Here is a 26,737-nt window from a genome sequence, read left to right as displayed (position 1 = left end):
GAATCCTTCCTCCAAAGCTTAAGAGTTTGAAGGAGCTCTGGCAGAAAGGAGTGCAAGGCGTCTGTGGATGGCTACCCGCGGATGTTTACAGCTTCTGAAGCCAGACGTTAGTGGTCCTGGGCGACACTTTGTTTGTTGTCAGTAACTCTCAGCGGGACTTCGGTCCACCTCTCCCCGTCTCATCTACAAAGTGCATCATCGTACTTCATCATTTGGAAGTCCGAGCAGCTGTGGAAGTAACTGTGGACTTTATTTCCCTCAGGACACCCCAGGAGCCCTCAGGGGTCACTCTGACCTCACAAACTCCACTTTGGGCCATGATTGATACACTGACCTGAGCTGGCTTCCATATGAATTGATCATTTAATTACAGCGGCAGCCAGGGAGCATCACGCAGCTATTTCTCAACAATACCAGCACGGCCGCCATTATCAAGCCGTGCAGATGGCCGGGTTGCCTCAGAAAACAAGGTGTCCACGCTCACTGTGACGTTACTCATACAGCACATTCAGGACGGTCCGGAGGCGGGTCAGCATCTGGAACTTTCAGAATTCATGGTGTCAAATCCTGCAAATGAAGATGACTTAATGCTCTGGTAAAAAAAAAAAAAAGGGAAGAAGGTGCATCCATCAGGGCCCATTGCTTAGCCATAAAATGTAGCAAAAGTATCAAAAAATAAGTCTTCATTATGTTGATTTGATAACTTTTATATGACTGGATCATTTCATCAGAACTTTAAAGTTGTAATTCAGCCGCATGGAGCTCGTTTTATATATAAATGTGGGTATTAAAGCTGTTATTCTGCACCAGGAATCATATTTTCTAATTCTTCAAACTTTTTTCCATTAGAAAGCCAAAACCTTTCCAGTTTAATATACAATATAAGAGTTCATTAGGTGTTTAGCACACATTTAACACAAAATAAGAGTTCATTAGGTGTTTGGCACACATTTAACACAAAATAAGAGTTCATTAGGTGTTTAGCACACATTTAACACAATATAAGAGTTTATTAGGTGTTTAGCACACATTTAACACAATATATGAGTTCATTAGGTGTTTAGCACACATTTAACATAATATAAGAGTTCATTAGGTGTTTAGCACACATTTAACACAATATAAGAGTTCATTAGGTGTTTAGCACACATTTAACACAAAATAAGAGTTCATTAGGTGTTTAGCACACATTTAACACAAAATAAGAGTTCATTAGGTGTTTGGCACACATTTAACACAAAATAAGAGTTCATTAGGTGTTTAGCACACATTTAACACAAAATAAGAGTTCATTAGGTGTTTAGCACACATTTAACACAATATAAGAGTTCTTTAGGTGTTTAGCACACATTTAACACAAAATAAGAGTTCATTAGGTGTTTAGCACACATTTAACACAATATAAGAGTTCATTAGGTGTTTAGCACAAATTTAACACTATATAAGAGTTCATTAGGTGTTTAGCACACATTTAACACTATATAAGAGTTCATTAGGTGTTCAGCACACATTTAACATAATATAAGAGTTAATTTGGTGTTTAGCACACATTTAACATAATATAAGAGTTCATTAGGTGTTTAGCACACATTTAACACAAAATAAGAGTTCATTAGGTGTTTGGCACACATTAAACACAATATAAGAGTTCATTAGGTGTTTAGCACACATTTAACACAATATAAGAGTTCATTAGGTGTTTAGCACACATTTAACACAAAATAAGAGTTCATTAGGTGTTTAGCACACATTTAACACAATATAAGAGTTCATTAGGTGTTTAGCACACATTTAACACAATATATGAGTTCATTAGGTGTTTAGCACACATTTAACACAATATAAGAGTTCATTAGGTGTTTAGCACACATTTAACACAATATAAGAGTTCATTAGGTGTTTAGCACACATTTAACATAATATAAGAGTTCATTAGGTGTTTAGCACACATTTAACACAATATAAGAGTTCATTAGGTGTTTAGCACACATTTAACACAATATAAGAGTTTATTAGGTGTTTAGCACACATTTAACACAATATATGAGTTCATTAGGTGTTTAGCACACATTTAACACAATATAAGAGTTCATTTGGTGTTTAGCACACATTTAACACAAAATAAGAGTTCATTAGGTGTTTAGCACACATTTAACACAATATAAGAGTTCATTAGGTGTTTAGCACACATTTAACACAATATAAGAGTTCATTAGGTGTTCAGCACACATTTAACATAATATAAGAGTTCATTTGGTGTTTAGCACACATTTAACACAATATAAGAGTTCATTAGGTGTTTAGCACACATTTAACACAATATAAGAGTTCATTAGGTGTTTAGCACACATTTAACACAAAATAAGAGTTCATTAGGTGTTTAGCACACATTTAACATAATATAAGAGTTCATTTGGTGTTTAGCACACATTTAACATAATATAAGAGTTCATTTGGTGTTTAGCACACATTTAACACAATATAAGAGTTCATTAGGTGTTTAGCACACATTTAACACAAAATAAGAGTTCATTAGGTGTTTAGCACACATCTAACACAATATAAGAGTTCATTAGGTGTTTAGCACACATTTAACCCAAAATAAGAGTTCATTAGGTGTTTAGCACACATTTAACCCAAAATAAGAGTTCATTAGGTGTTTAGCACACATTTAACACAAAATAAGAGTTCATTAGGTGTTTAGCACACATTTAACACAAAATAAGAGTTCATTAGGTGTTTAGCACACATTTAACATAATATAAGAGTTCATTTGGTGTTTAGCACACATTTAACATAATATAAGAGTTCATTTGGTGTTTAGCACACATTTAACACAATATAAGAGTTCATTAGGTGTTTAGCACACATTTAACACAAAATAAGAGTTCATTAGGTGTTTAGCACACATTTAACACAAAATAAGAGTTCATTAGGTGTTTAGCACACATTTAACACAATATAAGAGTTCATTAGGTGTTTAGCACACATTTAACCCAAAATAAGAGTTCATTAGGTGTTTAGCACACATTTAACCCAAAATAAGAGTTCATTAGGTGTTTAGCACACATTTAACACAAAATAAGAGTTCATTAGGTGTTTAGCACACATTTAACCCAAAATAAGAGTTCATTAGGTGTTTAGCACACATTTAACACAATATAAGAGTTCATTAGGTGTTTAGCACACATTTAACCCAAAATAAGAGTTCATTAGGTGTTTAGCACACATTTAACCCAAAATAAGAGTTCATTAGGTGTTTAGCACACATTTAACACAAAATAAGAGTTCATTAGGTGTTTAGCACACATTTAACACAAAATAAGAGTTCATTAGGTGTTTAGCACACATTTAACACAAAATAAGAGTTCATTAGATGTTTAGCACACATTTAACACAATATAAGAGTTCATTAGGTGTTTAGCACACATATAACACAATATAAGAGTTCATTAGGTGTTTAGCACACATTTAACACAATATAAGAGTTCATTAGGTGTTTAGCACACATTTAACCCAAAATAAGAGTTTATTAGGTGTTTAGCACACATTTAACACAAAATAAGAGTTCATTAGGTGTTTAGCACACATTTAACACAAAATAAGAGTTCATTAGATGTTTAGCACACATTTAACACAATATAAGAGTTCATTAGGTGTTTAGCACACATATAACACAATATAAGAGTTCATTAGGTGTTTAGCACACATTTAACACAATATAAGAGTTCATTAGGTGTTTAGCACACATTTAACATAAAACAAGAGTTCATTTGGTGTTTAGGGTTCCATGAAACCTGAGTAAAAATCTAAATCCCCTGAATAAATGTAGGTTTTTCATGTTGAATGTGCTGCTATTCACGTATTAAGGTCTGGTGGAATGTTTATTTCTCTTTAAGGGTCCATGAAATTCAGTGTTTGAATGTTTTCCTGTGATATGACATCATCCCAACCGTCTGGCCCAGATAATATCTGTAGATATTTGTGGTGGTATTTTAGATCTAGATACAGAATTCTTAAAGAAAGATAAAAAACGGCTCCATTGTCAGTCTAACGGTCCCGTTACTTACCCAGAGTACCACACCTGAACACACCAGGGACCTCAGATTGTACAGAACTTACAGATCTGGTCCTAAACTGCCTAATTTCTGAGGACATGCACGACAACACGCTGAGCTAGCGTAGGATACTTGAGTTAGCCAAACTGCAAATGCATAGTCCCATATAATCTCATAAATACGCGGCCCAGAGAATGTGTTAAAAACAGACTAGAGTCCCAATCCATGCCTGTAAAGTGTGAGATGGTAACGTTTTTATATGCTGGGCAGCATTCACATGACATAGCAGTAAAAACAACGCATTAATATCACGATTGTGGGAGCCATTTCCATTCAAATGTTTGTAAATGTAAAACTCCTGAGCAATTACGTTCGTTTTAACCCAAGCCGTGCACTTTTAATCTGTAACGATAACCGTTTTTTGGATGAGAGTGCGGTAAGAAAGTAGATAATTAAGAGTGGGAAGGAGGTAGAAAAGTGCACGGACGAAAGTCTGTGGATTAGCAGCTCCCACTATCCCCTCTTTCCTCCTAAAAAAGCGTTTGTGGCCAAATAAACACTCATAAGATGTGGAAAGGGGACATAGGAACAGGTAAGGCAAGGCAAGGCATCTTTATTTATACAGCGCATTTCATACCACAGGCAACTCAATGTGCTTTACATAAAGACAAGGCATTTAAAAGAACAGCATAAAAACAAGCAATTTAAAGAGAATAAAAAAATGGAATAAAAATTAAAACACAAAGAAGAGGGGAAAAAGAAAAATATAAACTCAACCATAAGCACACGGAAAGAGAAATGTTTTTAACCTGGATTTAAAAGTGTTTACAGTTGGGTCTGATTTCAGTTCTGCTGGTAGTTTGTTCCAGTTGTGAGCAGCATAACAGCTAAAAGCTGCTTCACCGGGTCCAGTTTGAACTCTGGGCTCCACTATCTGACCTGAGTCAGCAGATCTCAGAGCTCTGCTGGGTCCTGTTGTCTTGCGGGTCAAAAGTGACTCACTACCATGTTTAGCTGTAGAAAAAATACCGTAATCTATCATTTTCCAACTAAACTAAAGGGACCCCATCATTAGAAAAAGTCATACTTTATTTTTGTTTATGTTTCCATGTGGGCTGTACACCACTAGGGTACAAAGATTGTCTTATGGGTCATTTTTGACCCGTGAATTATAAAAACATTTAAACACCAGAAAAAAGTTCACTGTTTTTTTCCCTTTCAATATAATTAATTCAGAAGTAATTACTTCACATTTATATAATAGCAATAATAAACCTTTATTATGTAAAAGAAAACTGAGAAAACAAGAAAACTGTTGGTCCGACTGACAGTTGGTTTCTGGTAAAAAAAAAAAAAGAAGTGTAATCCTGAAAACTGGTGATTGTCTTTTTGTATTGTGTAACAAAAAATACATGATAAAAAATGTATTGAATTGAGTTGAATAGATAAATAACAGGTGGTTTCATCATACAAAATAGATTTTGGATTTAAAATTAAATTAAAGGGATAATCCGGAGTAAAATGCACTTTAGGTCAATTTACGGGATGTTGGGAGTACATACGTTGAGTTGACATCAAAATCATTTAATTCTGATGTGTTTTGACAATTTTGATTTGACCGTTTTCAGCCAGAAGTGGTTAGCCTGGAGGAGAGTGGGGCATATGGTATCGGCACTACAAAACGCTATTTTTACACCTTTTCTACAGCTCCAAACAACATAACACTTACGTGGTAGTGAGTAGAGGGTCCCTAAATCCAAACAGAAGTGTCCCGAGGTCTTCATGTGGTCGGATAGAGAGTCCAGAATGAATTTAATCAAGCCAGTATCTTTCCGGAAATGTTGCTGCTGCAGCTGGCATCTTCAGCGTAAAGTCCGTAGGAGTTGATTGCCGAGTGTGGAGTAACACGCTCTGGAAATTCACAATTTCGTTGCCGTTTTTTTTTACAAACATAGTCCAGTATTTCTTTCGAAAGTGAAATGAAGTTGTATGCAACAGCAAAGCCTAGCTTACTAACAGGTTGGAATTTTATAAAATGTCCCGTGACCTTACGTCTCGCGTGACCTAGCCTCCTGTTTACGGAAGACGTCTTTTGCGTGACTGGAGTGACCATCACAGAAGAAGGAGAGGTGTGTGTCCTATCCTGGCTTTCGAAAGAAATACTGGACTATGTTTGTAAAAAAAAACGGCAACGAAATTGTGAATTTCCAGAGCGTGTTACTCCACACTCGGCTCTACTATACGGACTTTACGCTGAAGATGCCAGCTGCAGCAGGAGCATTTCCGGAAAGATACTGGCTGGTTTTAAATTCATTCTGGACTCTCTATCCGACCACATGAAGACCTCGGGACACTTCTGTTTGGATTTAGGGACCCTCTACTCACTACCACGTAAGTGTTATGTTGTTTGGAGCTGTAGAAGAGGTATAAAAATAGCGTTTTGTAGCGCCGATACCATATGCCCCACTCTCCTCCAGGCTAACCACTTCTGGCTGAAAACGGTCAAATCAAAATTGTCAAAACACATCAGAATTAAATGATTTTGATGTCAACTCAACGTATGTACTCCCAACATCCCGTAAATTGACCTAAAGTGCATTTTACTCCGGATTATCCCTTTAAGTTGCTTTATTTTGGGGCTTTGGTAGGACAAGGGGAGTAAACACAATGTTAAGACCGCACAAAGGGTTAAACGAGTAGCAGAACTTTAAAATCTATTCTGTATCTGACCGGGAGCCGATGTAAAGACTTTAGAACTGGGGTGATGTGATGTGATCTCTGTGTTCTGGTTAAAACTCGGGCTGCAGCGTTCTGAATGAGCTGCAGCTGTTTGAGACTCTTTTGGGGGAGTCCAGTCAGAGACCGTTACAGTAGTCAGGTCTGTTGGAGATGAAAGCATGAATCAGCTTCTCCTGATCTGTTTGGGACACGAAACCCTTCATTCTGGATATGTTCCTAAGTTGATAAAAGGCTGATTTGGAGACTGATTTGATATGATTGTTGAAGGTCAGGTCTGAGTCTATCAGCACGCCGAGGTTCCGGACTTGGTCTTTAGTTTCTAGAGACAGTGACTGTGTTCGAAACCGCATACTTCTCCTACTACCCATACTAACTTTAACTTTTTTTAAGTTCCCGGATGCATACTAGATTCTCTGAAATGTTGGGTATACATCATGAGGTTACTACTCATACTCAAACTACCCAAGATGCAACATAACGTGACGTCACCGATCGTCATTTCCTGTCAAAACGGCAGTTTCAAGCTAGCTACAACGAGGGTAGGTTCACTTCCTGTTTTCAAAACAAAAGCACCAATTGTATGGTAACGGCTTTCCCTATGATAAAAGGCAACGGGTATTTTATTTTGTGAAAATAACAGGAAGTGCGTTAGCTCACTGCGGCTAGCTTTAGTAGCGCCGAATTTGTGGGAAAAAATTTTTAAACAGCCGGTATTTTGTCAGGTTTTCAACACGTTGGGGATCTAAACGACTACTTTCTCTCCTGAAAATGTTTCAAATGTTGCTAAAGTTTACAGAGTTTAGAGCTTAAGCGAAATCAGCTTCAGTCCGGCTGATTTAGGCTCGGGCAGGAGCGCAATGCATTGTGGGTAAACGCTCTGCATACTGTCTGAGCGATCAGTATGCAGTATAGAAGTATGTAGTATGTAGTATGCAGTATGCAGTATGCAGTATGTAGTATGCAGTATGCAGTATAGAAGTATGCAGTATGCAGTATGTAGTATGCAGTATGCAGTATGCAGTATGTAGTATGCAGTATGTAGTATGCAGTATGAAGTATGTAGTATGCAGTATGCAGTATGTAGTATGCAGTATGTAGTATGCAGTATGCAGTATGTAGTATGCAGTATGCAATATGTAGTATGCAGTATGCAGTATGCAGTATGCAGTATGTAGTATGCAGTATGTAGTATGCAGTATGCAGTATGTAGTATGCAGTATGCAGTATGTAGTATGCAGTATGCAATATGTAGTATGCAGTATGCAGTATGCAGTATGCAGTATGCAGTATGTAGTATGCAGTATGTAGTATGCAGTATGCAGTATGTAGTATGCAGTATGCAATATGTAGTATGCAGTATGCAGTATGCAGTATGCAGTATGTAGTAGGCGGTTTCGAACACAGCCAGTGACTCGAGGTGTTTACTGACAGCAAACCTCTCCTCTTTGTTGCCAAACACAATGACCTCAGTTTTTTCTTGATTTAACTGAAGGAAATGTTGGTTCATCCACTTTCCGACTTGCTCTAAGCAGTCGCACAATGACTCTATAGGACTGCAGTCATCTGGAGACAGTGCCAGATATATGTGTGTGTCATCTGCGTAGCTGTTGGTCAATGATCTCTGCAGGGGACAGAGGAAGGAAAACGTTGCAGCATTTTGTAGTTATTTCACCTTCTGTCATGAGGCTGCGTTGCTGTGTTAACAGTGTTAGCTTCAGCTTTCATGGGAACGTCTAATGCAAATAAAAGTAAGTCCTCAGTTCATGTTCTAAACTCAGAATCAGAATCAGAATGCCTTTATTGTCATCATGCGTGGTATAACGAAATTCAAAGCCACCAAAAACAGTGCAAAGAGTGCAAATATAAAAAATATAAAATATAAAAATATATAAGTAATGTAAAAAAGGGAGGATGTAAGGTGCACAGTTTTGTATGGTACTAAAATAAATAGAATCAAATATGGTGTTAGTGGTAACATATAAAATAAAATAAAATAAAATAAAATAAAATAAGGTATTAGTAGGTATGTGGATGTGGATATGTTGCACACAACAGAGTCTGGTCATAATTATAATATTGCACAAGAATTGGGATTGTCCAAGGGATGATCAGTGAGCAAAGGACAGAATATAAAAGCAGTTCTTATGCAGAATATAGCATCATTTCATCGTAAATGCAGCTTTATTAACACTGTTGAACAATCGGAGGTAATTCTATACACTTCTGTGGTTAAACTGAAAAAAAACATGTAAATATGATGGATTTAGAACAAGTTGAATGAGAGGAATGAACATAATGTGCGATATCACTGAAGTTGGATGGATAAAAATAACAGAAATGTTCTCACAGCAGTTTTAATTTGACCTTAAAATCAAATGTTACAGGACAGTAACGGTTTTATCTATAAAAAGCAATAATTATTCAGCTCCTTAAATGAAATGCGATGCAGTTTGTGACTCGAATCTCCAGCAGAAGTGAGATCTTTCATTACGTACAGTAATGAAAAGTGATCAATAAAATAAGCGATTGGAATAAATCAGAAACTAAGCAGGACTCTTTGAGCTCAAGGCTCCGGCTGATGTGCGTTAGATCACCGGCGTGCGGGAAGCAGGCGGTGAGGTGAGACTTACTCATCACGAGGCGTGTCACCGGCTGAGCAGCTTCTATGTGATTAGACAGGGCAGACGGGGGGGTGGGGAGGGGTGGAAACAGGGAAAGTGAAGCAGGGAGATGACCTAATACCCGTAAAAAGCAATGAAGTCATGCTACTTGATTCATATTCCCAGCTGACAGCAGCTCTCCCAATCACAACATCCTGAGTGTGTTGGTCAACAGCTTCTCCTGCATGAGAGCGTTTCCCAGCAGGTCAGCAGAAAGCATCCCATGTGATAAAAAACAACACCTTTTCATTAAATACATTACTGTGCACAGATCTTAATCCACCCCTCATTTCTTTATGCATTTCCTGGAAAAGCGGAAATGGGTGCAGCAGTTTATGAAACATATTTCTGTTCAAACAGCCTGAACCCTCAGACGAGCTTTCTGTTCTTTCTTTAAGGAGTCTTCAGGAATAGTTCTCCAGGCTTCCTGAAGGACATCCCAAAGCTCTTCTTTGGATGACAAGGTGAGTGAAATCTGCCTTTAAACTTTTCTAAGCAAAGCGAACAAAAGCCCTTTTTATTAGAAAAAAACAAAACAAAAAGAAAACTACATGCCTGTTATTGCTCGGACTTTCATATGTGATGAGTGTATGTTTGGGTGGTCCAGCGTGTCCGACCCAAACGGTGAAAGATGCTTTTTAACTGATGACACTTGATGAGCTGGGGGGGGGGGGCTTTTTATGCCTTTATTATATAGGACAGTAAAGACGGCTGCGTCGCATCAGTCCCCATTAAGGTCCCGACTCATGTGCGAATGCAAACTGAAACAGTTCCCCTGGGGAAGGACAGCTATTAGGACGGAATTCCAGGAGGACCGTTCTTAGAACTGATCTGTCCGATGTGGCTAATGATCCACAGGTCAGACAAAACAACTATTTGGATTTATCAGCTTTGGAAACCATTTTGGTCTTGTTTCACCATTTTCTAACATGTTTTTTTATTATTATTTTTTTGGGGGGGGCTTTTATGCCTTTAATGGACAGTTCAGAGAGACAGGAAGCAGGGGGCAGAGAGAGGGGGAACAACATGCAGCAAAGGGCCGTCAGATGCGGGACTCGAACCGGGGCCAGCTGCACGAGGACTATAGCCTCTTGTTCCCACTACGCCCCAGACCACGGCTTTTTCTAACATATTTAAACTAATTTACTAAAAAAATGACACAGTGAGTCCCACTGATAACGGAATGAAACTTGAAGAGATTCACTTCAACTCACTGCAAACTTGGAGCATAAATGGGGAGGGAAGTTGTCTCGTTATCTCCGTTCCTGCTCGATGGTCAACAGAACTTTATCAAAGCAGATCTCTCAGCTCCAGGGTCCTTCAGTTTCTGCTCCACCAGACTTAAAACTGTTTGCTTTTTGCTCCGCTTCCTCGTGCATAATTATGTGTGCAGCTAAATGTCCCTTTTTTTGGAAGAAAAAAAAAACTTTTAACAACCAACAACAAACACAAACGACAACAAGACGAATAAAAGTTTAAACAAAGGAACTCGGGATGGAAAATCCCCCTCACAGAACTGTGGCTCCTGCGTTTCGCTGCTTCACTTATTCGGCTGATGGACTTTCGGAGCTCTCTGCGGATTATGAGCACAAGATGTGGTATCATTTGCATGAGGACTTACATCATCCCTGAGAGCCCGTTCGCTGTGGCATCAGCACGTGGTGCTCAGCCAACACGTCCCTTTGTGCTCGCCGAGGCCTCTTTCATGTGGCGGCGGGGCACGAAAAAGTCTTGAAAGGGACATCTGGCCGTGGAAGTCAAAGGGACGTCCTTCAGGGACTCTCAGACATGTATTTACAGCCTATCATCTGTCCTCTCTGGGAGACGGATACTGTCCATAGGTGAAAGCTGTGGGACAAAGAGATTTTTGTGCGTCTCTGCGGCGCAGTGAACCCGCAGCGTCTCCCCCGAAGATGCCAGTCAGCCCCTTCATTAGAGGAAAAAAGGGAGAAGCAGCACCGCTGTGACGAGCAGATGGTCAAGATCACAGAGGTTTTTTTTTTGTTTTTTTTTACGTTCAAGTAACATGACCTCAGCACTCTGCGTTTCACAAGTATCCTGTCGCCTTAACACACACACACACACACATGCACGGATGACAACTGTGGCCCAGAGCTGCACACTCTCAGGAAATAAAGTGCAGATTGTACCTTTAGGGGTAGGACGGCTCGTCACTGGGGCAGTACCCTCGGAAAAAAAAATCAAAGTATACATTTTTCCGTCTGTTTATATTATTGAATGGTCACACGTAAAGTATAAACACATAGTCTCACGTAGGGAAAGTAAAGAGTGTCCAGATAGTTCAATTCGAACAAATAAAAGACAAAAAAATAAATTCAGGTTATAAATGAATGTTATAAGTCTGTAATTTTCCGCATGTGGTGGTTAGTTTGTCAGATCCAGCTTCTATCATGTAAAGCACTGTGTGCAACACTTTCTTGTATGAAAAGTGCTATATAAATAAAGTCTGATTAGTTGATTGTTTTGTACCCTTGTGGTTTGTACCTTACAGAGACCAATCTTGTACCTCTGGTGGCAATTTTGTTCCCTTATACTGAAGTAGCCTAACACAGACTGTCTATTGTACCCCAGCATGTAGAAAAAAAGGTACATATATGTACCTTTAGGTCCAATAATTAACCCTATAGGGGTTAATTATCAGAAATAAGCGTACAGTACGAGTCCTTTTTTGTCCCCTGAGGTACAATCTATATACTAATGTACCCCCTAGGGTTAATTATTGGACCTAAAGGTACCTATATGTACCTTTTTGATGGTCCAAAAGGTACTTAATATATGTCCTCAAGTGGTAAAAGGTACATATATGTACCTCTTTTCTACATGCTGGGGTACAATAGACAGTCTGTGTTAGGCTACTTCAGTATAAGGGAACAAAATTGCCAACAGAGGTACAAGATCGGTCTCTGTAAGGTACAAACCACAAGGGTACAAAACTATACCTTCTGAGGGTACTGCCCCAGCGACAAGCCATCGTACCCCTAAAGGTACAATTCTGTACTTTATTTTCTGAGAGGCGTAGGGGGTACATTAGTATAGATTGTACCTCAGGGGACAAAAAAAGGACTCGTACTGTACCCCTAAAGGTACAATCTGTACCCCTGTTTCTGAGAGTGTGGGCAGCGGGTCTGAATGGAAACCAGACCAGAGTCGGCCGTAAAAATGAGGTGGTGCTCAGGCTGCTCAGAACTCACAGATCCAGGCAGAGAGGAGCGTGGAAGAGGGGGAAACACTATCCCAGATCCATGCTCTTCCATTGATTGGGGCTCCCAGCGGACCCCCTTTAATGGAGCCAGACGACCTCTTGGACACATTTGGAGGCCTGTCCCGGGCTCTCCGGCCTCGCCACCATCCCGCTCTCCTCCTCCTGCTGTTGTTTTTTTTTTTTTTTTATCCATGTTATTGGCTGGATTCAGAGTGTGTGTGTGTGGGGGGGGGTTGTTTTAATCCTGACCTCATACCAGGAGTCTTCCTCATCTGCAACACACCCACGGGGAACCAGCCCCGTCCTGATTGGCACCCAGAGAGCGCGTCTAGACTTTGATTATGCATGTAAATACACGTGCTCTACCTTTGTGGCAACATCTCATCACAACAGTGATGCTGTTCCTGTTTTCAGAGGAAACCTGGGATATTATTATTATTATTATTGCCCCGTTCTGTGTGTTATTGAAAGGCAAACAGTTCCTCTCACTGGAAAAAGCTAAAATATTCATGCTGTCGTGGAAGACTGTGTGTGTTTGTGTGTGTTTTTGTTTGTGTTATTAGAGTTGTTACAGTGGGAAAAAGCCAACATACGATAGAGAATAATACATTTCAATTAAAGGATAGGCCTGAATGCACAAACAACCTGCAGAGTGAATCCAACAGCTCCTCTGGGAATACCAAAAAACACACACCGAGATATCTCCCTCATCAGCGCTTTGTTTCAGCTCCAGGTGCACCAGCTGCAAACTTGATCACTATATCTTTTAAACATTTGAAGGAATTTTTGGGGGGAAATGTGGAAGCTGTTGAGCATCTCCAGAGTTTCCCTCGCAGGCGGCCTTACATCTCAGCGTGCATATGCACAGAAGCTTGAGTTGGACCGACACTTGCAGGGAGCTGAAAACACAGACATCAGTTGTTGCTCAGCACTGCATTGTAATTTCCACACCAGCTCCAACATTTCTGAAAAGCTTTTCTTTTCTTTTGTTTTTTTGCTGCAAAAAGAATTTTGAATTTTGAAAAAACAAACACATTTTTTTTTAATCTTATTTCCTTTCACAGGTTGTTTAATAACATTTAAGTTGCAGGTACTTTGCTTTATTCCGCGCGTGAGAGGAAACCCACACAAAGAGCTTATATAACACTGGGGATAATTGTAATTTCCATCACTGCAGTTGGGATCTTTGTGTCGGACCAGCTAGTGGGAGCATGCCGTCGGCGTGGCTTCAGTCGAGGACATGTTGGGGAGTCTGTGCGCGGAACGAGCGGCGCGGTTCTTTGTTCACCGGAGCTGCTGCAAAACCTTTTTTTTTTTTTTTTTTTTTGTTTGTCCAAACGGGATATGTGCGAGGGCTTTACTGATGTTTCCCCCACCGCATAGGGTCTGCAACGCCTGTCTGACAACTCCCTTTCTCTTCTCCTCCTCGTATACAGCCCCCCCACCCCACCTCTCCCACCCCAGACACCCCCTTTGCCTCCTATACATAACATCCTCATGCGCAACGGCGCCAGAGACAACGGCGCGGTGACCTGCCGCAAAGCACGGCTACGAGGAGGTGGGCGGACCCCCCCACCCAACCCCCCTAAAAAAAGACAGAAAAAAAGGAAAAATGCCACTAACTCCGCTCCCCCTCCAGTTTAAGTGAGGCGCTCCGCCCGCCCGCCCGCCCGCCGCATGCGGGAGCCGCCGTTTTTTTGCCCCCTCATCGTAAAAGTTGACATCATCTTTTCATCGGGCACAACTGTGACCATGTGCGCGCTGCTCTTGCGCCTTTAAACACGCAACTGTTTACATCCTGGATGGCTGTTCTTACATAAGTCTGGGGGGAAAAAATGCTGCAGCTCTACGGCAGGAGCGCGTCTGCGTTCAGGCGACTGCGCCGCCGGAGCGGAACTGTGGCGGTGGTGCTGTTTTTTTCTCTTCTCCTGCTTTCTATAGGAGACGGGAGGCGGCTCGGTGTGGGCTGCCACATGCTCGCGAACCTGAGACGGAATGGTACAACGGGAGGGCGGCTCGTTTTGTGTCTCGGCGAGGAGGGGAGCGGTGTAAACCAGACTGGGTGGAGCAACGCTTCGCCCAGCCCCATAGCGCGCAGACGGCCTTGCGTCCCGTTTAACCAGAGCTCGGAGAGAGACTACAGTACCGAGCCAGGCGGATGGAGAGAGAGGGGGGCGGTCTATGGGAGGGACTAGCGCAAAGAGGGGGATTGGAAGGAGGAGGGGGCGAGGAGGAGGTGGCACGGGTGCTGTTTCTCCAGTCTCTTTCCCCTGTCTTTGTCTCACACACTCTTTTGTTAGCCATGCCTAGCCTGCTGGTTCTAGCAGGGATCATGGAGAAAAATGGGGGCTACGGCGGGGATCTGGCCGGCTCCGGCTTCGGCAGCGAAGGTCTCCTCGTGCCGCCCGACGAGGAGGAGGACGACTCCCGTGCCCTCAGGGTCGCGCTGGGCCAGTTGTCTCTGCTGGGGCTCGGGGAAGGCGAGGACGGCGGCGGCGGCGGAGCCCCAACAACAGGAGTACAGGACCGAAGTAACAATAACAACAACCACCACAACCACACCAACAACGTCGGGGGCGGCGGAGACGCGGCGATCCTGCAGGGGAAGAGCAAGTTGTGCGCGCTGTACGAGAGCTCCTCAAGTGAGACGAAAGGACGAGGCTGCAACATAACAGAATGCGTCCCAGTGCCCAGCTCTGAACATGTGGCCGAAATAGTGGGGAGACAAGGTAAACGGCTGGCTTGCAAATTATTTCCCCTGCAAACTTGCGCTTTTTCTGCCGCAGGCGGCGGCGCGTCCTGCCGCCGGGCTTTCCTTTGTTTTTGGCTTCTCTAACTGTTACCTGGTGTTATTTGACAAAGAAAAGGGAGTGGTGTGTGTATGTGTGTGTGCGCGCGCGTGTGTGTGTGTGTGTGTGTGTGTGTTTTGTACTCCCCCCTCCGAGACATCAGCCTCCCACTTTTTCCTGCTACAAACGTTGCAAGTTCTCGCGTGCTCATCATGAGCCCGAAACGATCCGCTCTCGCCGCTTTGTGTTCGTTTCTTGTTAATTTTCAGTGAAATTTGCGCACAGACGCGAGCAGGCAGGCAGGCAGGCAGGCAGGCAGGCGGGCGGGCGGGGAGGGAGGGAGGGAGGGAGCAGAGAGCCCCGTTCCCTCCTGGGCGAAATGATTCCACATCCACGCCATCAATGTCAGCGCTCAGACACACACTGGAGCAGGGAGAGCACTTGCTTCCTTTGTCGTCTGAGACGCGCCAGACTGTTCAAAAAGGGCACCGCGCGCGGCTGGCGGGGAGCGGAATGTCTTCCACTTCCAGCCCAGAAGATGGGCACCAGCCCACATTTTTTAAAGGACTCAGCTTTTTTTTTGGAGGATGTTTTCAACCCTCTTGGCCAATTTATTCGGCGTGTTGTTTATGTTGCGCACTGGCCCAGTGACACAATTGGACAATAGAGCGCGCGTGGTCCCCTTTTTGTGGGCTTTTTTTTTTCTCTTTGCGTAAAATGTGGAGTTAGAAGTTAAATGTGCAGATTCGGCCCAGTTTTTTTCTCCCCTTTTGGTGAACAAAGAGCTGGATTTGAGTGACAGCAGCTGTCAAACAAAGGTGTGAGGTGAGGGGAGGGGCGCGTTAACACGCCTGTGTTACTGTTTGGCACGCGGGATGCTCTTAAAGGAGGTGACTCAGCGAGAAGTTGCACCAGGAGGCGGCTGTGCCTTTTAAAAAAAACCGTTTGGGTTGTTCAGAGGCGATTTATTTTTCTCCACTTCATCTAAGTTGTGTGTTTCCCGCACAGTGAAGTTGGTTTGAGAGCAGGACGCTGGAGTAGCTTATTGATTAACGTGGCTGCTCCCGGTCCCCGGTGCCGTGGCGGGGCGGGTCTGAAAGCTGAATGAGAGTCACGCCTTGGAGCTCCTCATGAGCCCCACTTCCACCGCGCGCACACTCTCTCAAATAACGCGTGGTTGTCTGTCACGAGGGGTCCTGCAGGGTGGGTGTGGATCCTGATCTATCTCCCACCCAAAAACAAGCAGCTTTCCCCCAAATGTGAGTGAGATGGCTCCTCTTCCGGACACTCCCCCCTCTCCCCCTTCTCCCCCCCACACTGCCGTAGTAGCGTGCTCCCTCTGCAGCTCCTTCTCTTTACTTTGGAGTGTAAGTTTTGCATTTTAATGGGGTGGATCCGGGGCCTTTTTGTGCAGATTTTGGGTGGGTGGGTGGGTGGGGGGGATTTGAGGATTCAGACCCTTCATTAGCTGGCACCGCGCGCACACACCCCCTTCTTCCTCTCAGCTCCACGCATCATGGCCCGTCTGGTGGAAGCTGGCAAACGGAGCTTCCTGTCATGATGCCTGTGATTGTTTGCTCCCATCAGAGCTGCAGGCACTGACTGCTCCTCGCACCATCCTCTGGAGCTCTTTACCATAAAGCGTGGCTTTGTTTTGACTCGCGTGCGGCACAGTTTAGCAGCCGAAAACAAGATTCTTCTCCAGTGACCTTAATTTCTGCTCATTTGACCGTTTTTGTTTTGTTTATGGATAATTCTACAACCAAGACATTAATTTGGACTCGTTAGATTTTAAAATGTGGTTTGAAACCCTGCAGCTCCTGCAGCTCCTGTGTGGTGGACAGGTCTGTTAGTCTAATACCAGCAGTGGCCTTGGAGGGCATCCTCAGAATTGGGGCATGAGCAGCTCTAACCCCTCTGAGTATCACCAGCCTCCTCTCTGTACCGCTGCTTCCTGGGAAGTAGGTGTTCCTGAACAAAGTGGGCCTCAGTGTGGCGGCACCGGGCAGATATCCTGCTTCCGTTTTCTGGTGTCTTTTTAAGCAGTTTTCTACCTGCTGCTGTGGCCCTGCTGTGTGCTGCAGAGAGCTCAGGAACGCCGGTCCAAAGAGCCGCCTGTTCGGCCTGTTTTAAGACGAGAGAGGCACTCGTCAATAAATGTGGAAATCTTAATGAGGAAGCCAGCGGGCTGGATGAATGAAAGCTAACCCCTGTGATGCTTAATGCATCCTTGATGGAGTGTAATGCAAACACAAACTGCTCGCCTTTCCCCTCCCGTGTTCTTCTTGACCTCAGACGTTACCTGGCAGTCCTCCTGAAACACTATATATTCACAGAATGTCAATTTTGTCGTGGAACGGCATTAACCTGCACTCGTGTTAAGGTTCCGTCTTAGGAGCGTTTAATGGAGGAGAATTTGGCGTAATGGTGGAAAAGGGGGCCGACGTGGAGCTGCAAAGAGCCCGAAAATGAAGCATGTGGGGGTTGGCCGTATTCTGGTGCGTGTGCAGGGAGAGGTCAGGAGGTAATTGCTCAGCAGCACAGTGAAAATGCACTGCATCCGTTCCAGCTCTCAGAAAACATGTATGTCTTGGCTAAGTTGTGATTTAGAGCAGATAAAACGGCACGCTAAACACTCCCCTTTAAGTGCTTTAAACCTCGTAAATCACCGTAATCATTTGCCAGTAAAAAAAAAATCTGCAACATAACGAGTTAAAGCGAGTTTGAACGTCTGACTTTACCCCGAACGGAGGATTTATTTCCTCTCATTTCCTGCCTGTAGCCCTTTCACTCCAATTGTGTGTCAGAAAACTGAAGCCATGGGGCGGTCTGTGGCGAAGTGGGTACAGCAGATGCCCCACGTACAGAGGCTACAGTCCTCGTGCAGCTGGCCCCGGGTCGAATCCCACATCGGACGGCCTTTTGCTGCATGTTGTTCCCCCTCTCTCTGCCCCCTGCTTCCTGTCTCTCTTTACTGTCCTATCCATTAAAGGCATAAAAAGCCCCCCAAAAATAATAATAATTAAAAAAAAATGGTGAAACAAGACAAAAATAGTTTCCAAAGCTGATAAATCCAAATAGTTGTTTTGTCTGACCTGTGGATCATTAGCCGGACAGGACAGAACAGTTCTAAGAACGGTCCTCGAATTTCGTTCTGATAGCTGCCCTTCTCCAGGGCAACTGTTTCAGTTTGCATTCGCACATGAGTCGGGACCCTGATAGGGACTGATGGGACGCAACCGTCTTCACTGTCCTTTATTATAAAGGCATAAAAAGCCCCCCCCAAAAAGAAAGAAAGAAAGAAAACTGAAGCCATGGGGCGTAGTGGGTACAGCAGACGCCCCGTGTACAGAGGCTTTACGCTGGAAAAAATGCTCCTACAAAAATAAGTAAAAAAACAGCAAATACAAGACGTTTTTGCTTGAAATAAGCAGTAGAATCTGCCAATGGAACTAGTGAAAATCGGCTTGTCAACAATTCACTTAACAAGATATTCCAGCTGTATTGTCTTAAAACAAGTCCCTATATCTGCCTGAAATGGTACTTGTTAGGCAGTTGTGTCTTATATTAAGTGTAATGAGATATTTTTACTAGAAATGAGACAAATATACTTGGTAAGACTTAGATTTTTTCCAGTGTAATCCTTGCTGCAGCTGGCCCCGGTTTGAATCCCGCATTGGACGGCCCTTTGCTGCGTGTTATTCCCCCTCTCTCTGCCCCTTGCTTCCTGTTTCTCTTCACTGTCCTATATAATGAAGGCATAAAAAGCCCAAAAAAGAAAGAAAACTGAAGCCCTGCGTCATGTTTACTTATTAAAAAACTGTCTCTCGGTGTCTCTGCAGGTTGCAAGATCAAAGCCCTGCGAGCCAAGACCAACACCTACATCAAAACGCCCGTCAGAGGGGAGGAGCCTGTGTTCTTGATCACCGGCCGGAAGGAGGACGTGGCGCTGGCCCGCCGTGAAATCATCTCCGCAGCGGAGCACTTCTCCATGCTGCGGGCCTCCCGCAACAAGCTGGGGGTCTCCTTCAGTGGCTCCCCGCCCACGCCTCTGCCGGGCCAGACCACCATCCAGGTGAGGGTGCCGTACCGCGTGGTGGGGCTGGTGGTGGGGCCCAAGGGCTCCACCATCAAGCGCATCCAGCAGCAGACCTGCACCTACATCGTCACGCCCAGCCGGGACCGCGACCCGGTCTTCGAGATCACCGGCTCCCCGAGCAACGCCGAGCGGGCCCGCGAGGAGATCGAGGCGCACATCGCCTTCCGAACGGGGGGCCTGCACGACCACAACAACGAGAACGACTGCCTGGGGCCCAACGGCGGGGGCAGCCCGGCGGGCAGCGGCGGCGGCGGCGGGCTGGAGAGCCGGCTACAGCAGGTGTGGGGGCTGCAGGGGGGCCAGCGCAAGCCCCTCACCAGCAGCTACCGCCAGAACTTCTCAGACGCCATGGTTGGAGGCGGCGGCGGGGAGGGAGGGGGCATCTACAACAAGGGCAACTTCTCCAGCTCCGGGGAGAAGCCCTGCTCTTACTTTGGATCGGAGGGCACCCAGAGCTGGGGCGACCCCGACTACCCCAAACAGGTGGCCTTTTACGCCCAGCAGCGCTCCAAAAGCTTCGGCGGCCTCCCGCTGCCCCTGACCAGACTCTCCCCGGGGTTACCGGAGCCCTGCGGGGGCGGGACCACCAACAGCTCCTCCGTCACCAGCATCGTGCCCGTCTCCGGCTCACCTCACGCCCAGGCCCGCCGCGCCCACAGCGAGCCCACCTCGGCCGGCGAGGGCTTCCCGGGCCGCCTGCCGGTGCCGGACTCGCCGCCGGCCGCCGTGCGGGACTGCATGACCTGCTTTGAGAGCAAAGTGACGGCCGCCTTGGTGCCCTGTGGCCACAACCTCTTCTGCATGGAGTGCGCCATCCGAATCTGTGAGCTCAACCACCCGGAGTGCCCCATGTGCCACACCCAGGTCACACAGGCCATCCGAATATTCTCCTAAGGAACCACGTCAGTTTTTAAAATCCTCAGTTTTCTCAGTGTTTGTTCGATTAATTATTTCCTTGTTATTATGATTATTATTATTATAATAATACGTTTTTTTTTTGTTTTTCAGAAAATTTAAAAACAATCAAGCAGATATTTTAGAAGGCCCTGCTTGCTTTACTAAAAAGTATAAGAAATATTTTTAAGTTTTTCTTTTTTATATATATATGCATATATATTTTATAAAAGTTTTGTTTATAAGAGAAGTATAGTACCTTGCATTTTCAGTTTTTTGACTGCCGCTGTTTTTCATTCATGAATGGCAGTGTGGGCAGAGGTAGACAGTAATGTGAACATTTTATTATTCAAATTTTTATTTTACCATGAAGTGGGTTTATATGGAAGGAAGAAGATGATTGTTGAGGAACCCAATCTGCACCTGACATGACCTGGAAAGTCAATATTGTTGTTTTTAGAAGGAAAAAAAAATTCTCATTGCACCTTACAATCATCTTGGTCTAAAAATAGGGATTGTCAATCATACCTTGAAATTCCAGGAGCAGATGTGAGGGGTGAATTCAACCGTTTCAGTTTAACTGTGATTGTGGTTTCATAGAATTGGTCCAAAAATATTTAGGCGAAATGAAAAATGTGAAGAGTTTGGTTCCAAGTCAAAGGATCTGTTTCAAACAAAAACAAACAAAAAAAGCAGATCTTTGTTTCATTCTTACACCTTCGAGTCTTAGAAACCAGATAATGCTTATAAAAAAAAAAAAAAAAGGGATAAGATGTCAATTATTTATGGGAACTGCTTAAATTTTTATTGGCGTTTGCTTATTGACGGAGATGGAGGCCGGCTGTGTGGAGGAGCCATTGATCACACTTTGGTGACGCTCGCTGCTCGTGGCACTTGAAAAGCATGTGGACCCTCGCTTTGGCTTAAAGCTCTGATTTAATTTGTGAGGCCAAAAAGCTTTGGAATTCGTCCAGTTGGCAGGTTCTCCGTATCCGTCACCCTGATGGACTTGTCTCGAAGCCACCTTAACCACGCTTTATTGTGTTGTGGTGGTCATTTGGCCGCCGCTGAACGATGTGGGACAGAGCAGGAGCCCCCCCCCCCCCCCCAGCTAACGTGATGTAAATAAGGCTGGAGGACGGAAGCTGAGGAACAGGCTAAATGTTTCCCTGAATCCGCAGCAGATTAGAACAGTTGTAAAATGCAGAGTCCCACACGGGTAATCCTCAGTCCTGGTCTCCACTGCTAACAGCATTAGCTGCGAGGGGCCGGCTGTCTCCCCCCCGTAATTAGCAAAGCTGCACAGGAGCAGGTGTTTCACGGCACACTGTGGCTGTGACCCCGAGCTGGAGGTCTCGCCAAGCCTCCTTTCTTTCGCTCTTTTCTTTGGGAGTGGCTTTTATGCCCCCCCCCGCCACCCCCGCCTTCCTGCCCCAAGCTTACAGTTGGACCGTTTGCTTTTGTCTGGGCCCGGTTTGTGGCGTGGGCTGCAGAGAGCTCGGACACGGCCTGGATCTGCTCATTGATAATTAGGCAAATGGGCCGGTCCAGGTGCGGACCGTGTTGGGGGGGGGGGTCCCATGGCGAGCCCCTTCTGCCCCACCCCACTGCTACAGGCACAGAGGGGGGGCTGGCTGCAGCTGGGCGAATGGGACTCCCCTCCTTTTCCTCTCTTTTTCCAGCAGGCGGGGGGGGCTCTTTTGTCCCAAAACTCTCTGAAAGACTCTGAATCTGGCAGCGCCTGCGAAACAAAATGAAAGTTTAGGGCGGAGATAAACGCTCCACAGTTACCTGGCTGTAAACATGGGGGGGGGGCAGCATTAACTGCCCCTCCTTCCACTCCTCGACAGCGCCGCCCCGACTCTCAGATGTTTGTGCAACAGCATCCGTGCAGATAGAAATTATTTCCACAAAGCTCCAGCCTCTCCTCACCTCCTGCCTCCCCCCCCCAGCTCGCTACTGTACGGGGCATCCTGCAGCTGCCCCCTTCGCTCCGGACGCGGCAGTTCAGGCCAACGGCAGCCCCCCCGCCTCGCGCTTGAGCTTTCAGAATGAAATCAGACAATTGTAATTGACAGGAAAGCGGAGGAAACGCCCAATTTAACCAGCACTCATGCTGAATCAAATTACACACCCTCTGCGTCTGCCTTAGCCCCAGCCGGGGGATTTCAGAGGGCTGGAGGAGCGGGTGGGGGGTGGGGATTAAAGCTGTTGAATGATTGGGGGGGGGGGGGGGGGTGTCATTTGGGCTGGAGAAAGAGAGAAGTATGCTCCCAAAACAGAAGAGAAAAAGACCCCTGCAGACCGAGCAGTTCTATTGATCATTCAAGTCTTTCAGCCAGTTTTGAGCCGCTGTCACACGTGTGGGGCATTTGGGGGCATTTGGGGGCACTTGTGGGGCACCGGTGATCCAGCAGGCCCCGATAATTCGGCTTCTGTCTGGTTGCAACAAAACAAAATCGAGTCTTCAGGGCCCAGAAAAAGGCCCCTCCTTCCAAAAAAGAAAGAAGAACAAAAAACAAACGTAGCCCGAATTCTATCGAACGTAGAAATAAAGAATAGTTTTAGGCTTTTTATGGATGGAAAAATTGCACAGTGGTTTGGCCGAAGCTTTCAACGTGGCATCGGGGGGGGGGGGGCAGTATGTGACCCCCACCCCCCGCTCGCTGAACTTTAGTATCTTTTTGTTATTTTTTTGTTTTCTGCCTTAACATTTTTTACGAACTTTTGCCATCGCTTTGGCGTAACAAGGTAGCAACTTTGGCCTTTGATAGCAGCGCTCCCTGAAACGATTTTTTACAAGTACTTATTTTTGGAGAAGAAGAAGAATGTGAATCAAACTGCTTGGGTGTGGGGGGGTTTAGAGGCATTCAGGACATTAGGCTCTTAAAACACACGACTCACAATATAAAGCACCTTATTACAAAACCATTTGATTAATACCAAACCGACCACTGATGGTGAAATATGTTTCATAGAATCTGAAAGACATGCACATAAGGATTCCCTATCATTTGTTGTGTGTTATGGTTCTTATTGTTATCAATAGTGGCAATTTGGGGAAAGCTCTCATCCATTCAAGTCAATGCTATTGACTTTTTTTATTTAGTTTTGCACTGGTTTTAATGAAGAGAGGGCTTATTGGAGATTCTCCCGGTTCAGACGCTGTATAAGTTAACGAGTATTGTACTTAATGGGAAAAGCACTCTATGTAAATATAGTGACGTGTATCAGTTAGGAAGAGCCAGACACAGGCCCGCTTAAAGTGAGCTTTTGATTATTTTTACAATCTCAAAGTGTCTTTTTTTGTCAATGTTTTAGCATAAAGAACTCAAAAATATCTGAGCTGAGGGAGGACAAATCTTTTATATATGCGTCCCGTCACCCTTTTGACTATAATAGTATATTAGATAGATCCATACGTGTAAGAAATATTATTTAAACTGATTAACTTAGTATTTCATCCAAATATAGAGCTTAAAAATAAACAAAATAACCAGACACTACTATAAACCTTAATAATGAATATCCTTTTTATGAAGCCTCTGATGTATACGTCCAATCTGAAATAAAACATACTCAAATGTTTAATAACCTCCCCCCCCCTACAGAAGAAGTCAAGTTTTTATTTATCAGGATGAAAAGCAATAAAAAAGGACAATAAACAGGAGCCTGCTTAGTCAGTTCTTTTTTTTTTAAAAAATGGTGTCCTGCCAGCTTCAAACTTATTCTGGTGCTGCTGATCAGTAACAAGTGGAGGACTGTTTGTTTGTTCGTTCTTCCTCAGAGGACAGAAGTTTGTGGGACTCTGAGGGAACTTGTGCTCTGAAAGCGATCACTCGGGTGTAAAAAAAAAAAAAAAAAAGAGAGAGAGAGAAAAGAGCAAAGCGGCGAGGTTTGCCCTGAAAGTTAAAGAGCACGAGCCTGCAGACGGGCTGATTTCTGCAGGGTTTTCAGCTAAAAAAAGCGTGTTGTCCATCCGAGTTCTTTATTTACAGCCATTCTTCTTTATGGAATTCGACAGAAGGGGGGGGGGGGGGGGGGGGGGGGGGCAGGGGGTGTCACTCATTCCTTCATAAGTTCCCGATTTCACGGCTTCGTTTGGATGTTTATTTTTTGCACCGCCTCGTTTTCTTTTACATTTCTTTTTTGAGAGGAAAAAAGGTCAGACGTAGCCAAAGAACTGCATAACAAGGAGAGCCAACTTATCGCTTCATTTAACCTATTTTAGCATCAAAAAGCAGCCTTCTGGTTTTCAGAGTTTACTCAAGTAAAGTCTAGGAATAGGAATAAACCCCCCAAAACGTCCAAATGAATTGATTTCTGTAGGGAAAAAAAACAAAAGCATATCACGTTTCAGTGCTGTAAGATTAGTTTAACACTGCAGAGACGCCACTAAAAGACTTCCTTCTCCCCAAAGAGATCAGATTAGAGCTCATCCTGGCACTTCCTTTAGTCTTTGGAGTAGTTTTACTCCTGGTCAGGGTCACTCGTTCTTTTTCCCCAATGAACCGCATCCGAGGAGCATCCGTTAAGGAGGAGAGTTCAGATCTTTAAAAACGCGGTTTAACAGGTTTTTCTGCGCGATTTGGGCGCTTTCTTAAGTTGAACTGCATGCTAGTAAAAAAATTAAATATAGTACAATAGGTAAGATTTATGGAAAAGTTAAGACTTCGTCAGCCTGATATCTGAAGTGTATAAAAAGCTTTAAGACCTTTAAAGTGAACATCGGTTTAAAATCATATATTTACCATGTAGTTTAATGAACTGATACATAGTTTAATTATGATTCTTAAGAATATGCTAAGTTTCATTTGTCCCGCTCACGCAGTATGAAATACTTTAAAATCTGTGGAGCGGCTCCGCGACACTCGACTCGTTACGTTCTTCTTAGTATTATTTACAATATTGTATTAAGCTTACTATTCTAGTAATAGTAGATGTTTTTCTTCTCTTAATATCAAAAAAAGGTGTTTATGCATTTATGTAGAATCCCCTTTTAACGGAGTGATAGGAAATCCTTATTTTCAATGGATGCACTTAAGCAATTGTACCAACCTGTCAGTCACACATTGAGCAAGCAATGCATTTGAATGTAGAAGAAAAAAAACAAAACAACAAAAAAAACAACAACAACAACAACGCACCCCGGACGCTTATCGTTTCATCGGTTTACAAAGTGAGCTTTAAGTTTGTTTGGTTCTTTTTTTTCTCTTTTTGGAAGGAATTCGCAACAGGTTTTTCAGCGTAGTCTATATTTGAGTTCTTCCACATACATTTATAGAAAGTAACTTTAAAAAAATGAATAAAAAAAAAAAAAAAAAAGCATATTACAGTTTCTCAAATCTATTTTGCTAACATGGGTTATTATTTCATAGAAAGCAGAGGAAAAAAAAAGTCAGTATCTGGATGTTATTTATGAAAAAAAAAAATGAATGAAGCAACATATTTATGAGTAACCTCAAGACATTTTGTTTTTTAATTAAAAAAAACTACAAGAAGTTAATATATTTCTAAACGCAGGGAAGTCGGTTTCTACTAATAAGTCAAATGAGAAGTTTAGAAGTTTTATTTATGAAAGTTCTGGGCGAGTTAAGTCTCCCGGGAACTGAAATTTTAACTTCAGACGTGCACTACTTCAACGCCGGTGCATTAACAATGGAATAATTACAGAAAAATAATATAATATTTTTAGAATTTGGAGATATTTTAGTCACAGAGCATCAATTTTGTGCCTCAATTATATATTTTTCCTGCATCAGCATTCTTTGTGCAGTGCTGCTTGCTCTTACACCCCCCCCCCCCCCCCATCCCTCCTCAACTAACCCCATGTTACTGACTGAAACACATTACTCATTTCCTCTGTAATCTAAACTCGCTTTTTCTTATCAAAAATGATGAAAAAACTGCAACGCTTGGAATGAATGAGGCAGCTTTGACCCTCTCGCCAAAAGGGGCCACGTAAAGTGTACTTTTACACTTTCATTCACATTTTCTACACCTGCTACTCAGTCCGTGATCGATTGACGACGGCGACGGAGCGTAATCGGCTTTTTAAAAAGAAAAAAAAAAGAAGAAAAAAAAAAGCCTTTAATGATCGACTTTTCCTAATGCGTTAATTAGGCGAAGTGCAGACGAAGGCGTCGAGGAGCAAGACAGACAGCGCACTGGTGTAGATCTATGTACCTAGATGCACACTCGCACACACACCGCAGATTCATTACCGTACTAGTTTGCATGTATGTTGTATGGTCACTTAGACGGGAGAAATGGTG

At 43.7% G+C, this 26,737-nt stretch overlaps 1 protein-coding gene across 1 annotated transcript; it reads left to right on the top strand.

Moving 5' to 3' along the window:
- The first annotated feature begins 14,907 nt into the window (after nucleotides 1-14,907).
- On the top strand, nucleotides 14,908-21,531 carry mex3a (mex-3 RNA binding family member A). Its single transcript, XM_075466305.1, has 2 exons — nucleotides 14,908-15,409; nucleotides 19,312-21,531. Exons 1-2 carry the CDS (start codon nucleotides 14,983-14,985, stop codon nucleotides 20,460-20,462), a joined length of 1,578 nt encoding a protein of 525 aa, XP_075322420.1. The 5' UTR covers nucleotides 14,908-14,982; the 3' UTR covers nucleotides 20,463-21,531.
- Nucleotides 21,532-26,737: the final 5,206 nt, after the last annotated feature.

The sequence above is a fragment of the Odontesthes bonariensis genome, chromosome 5 (genome assembly GCF_027942865.1).
Source record: "Odontesthes bonariensis isolate fOdoBon6 chromosome 5, fOdoBon6.hap1, whole genome shotgun sequence".
Classification (NCBI taxonomy): Eukaryota; Metazoa; Chordata; class Actinopteri; order Atheriniformes; family Atherinopsidae; genus Odontesthes; species Odontesthes bonariensis.
The sequence above is the reverse complement of the archived record's forward strand: the minus strand, read 5'-3'. Positions and strand labels throughout refer to the sequence as shown.

Coding starts and splice junctions, on each gene's coding strand:
- mex3a (XM_075466305.1), top strand. CDS start 14,983: ATGCCTAGCCTGCTGGTTCTAGCAGGGATCATGGAGAAAAATGGGGGC. Junction 15,410..19,311: donor CGAAATAGTGGGGAGACAAG/GTAAACGGCTGG, acceptor GTGTCTCTGCAG/GTTGCAAGATCAAAGCCCTG.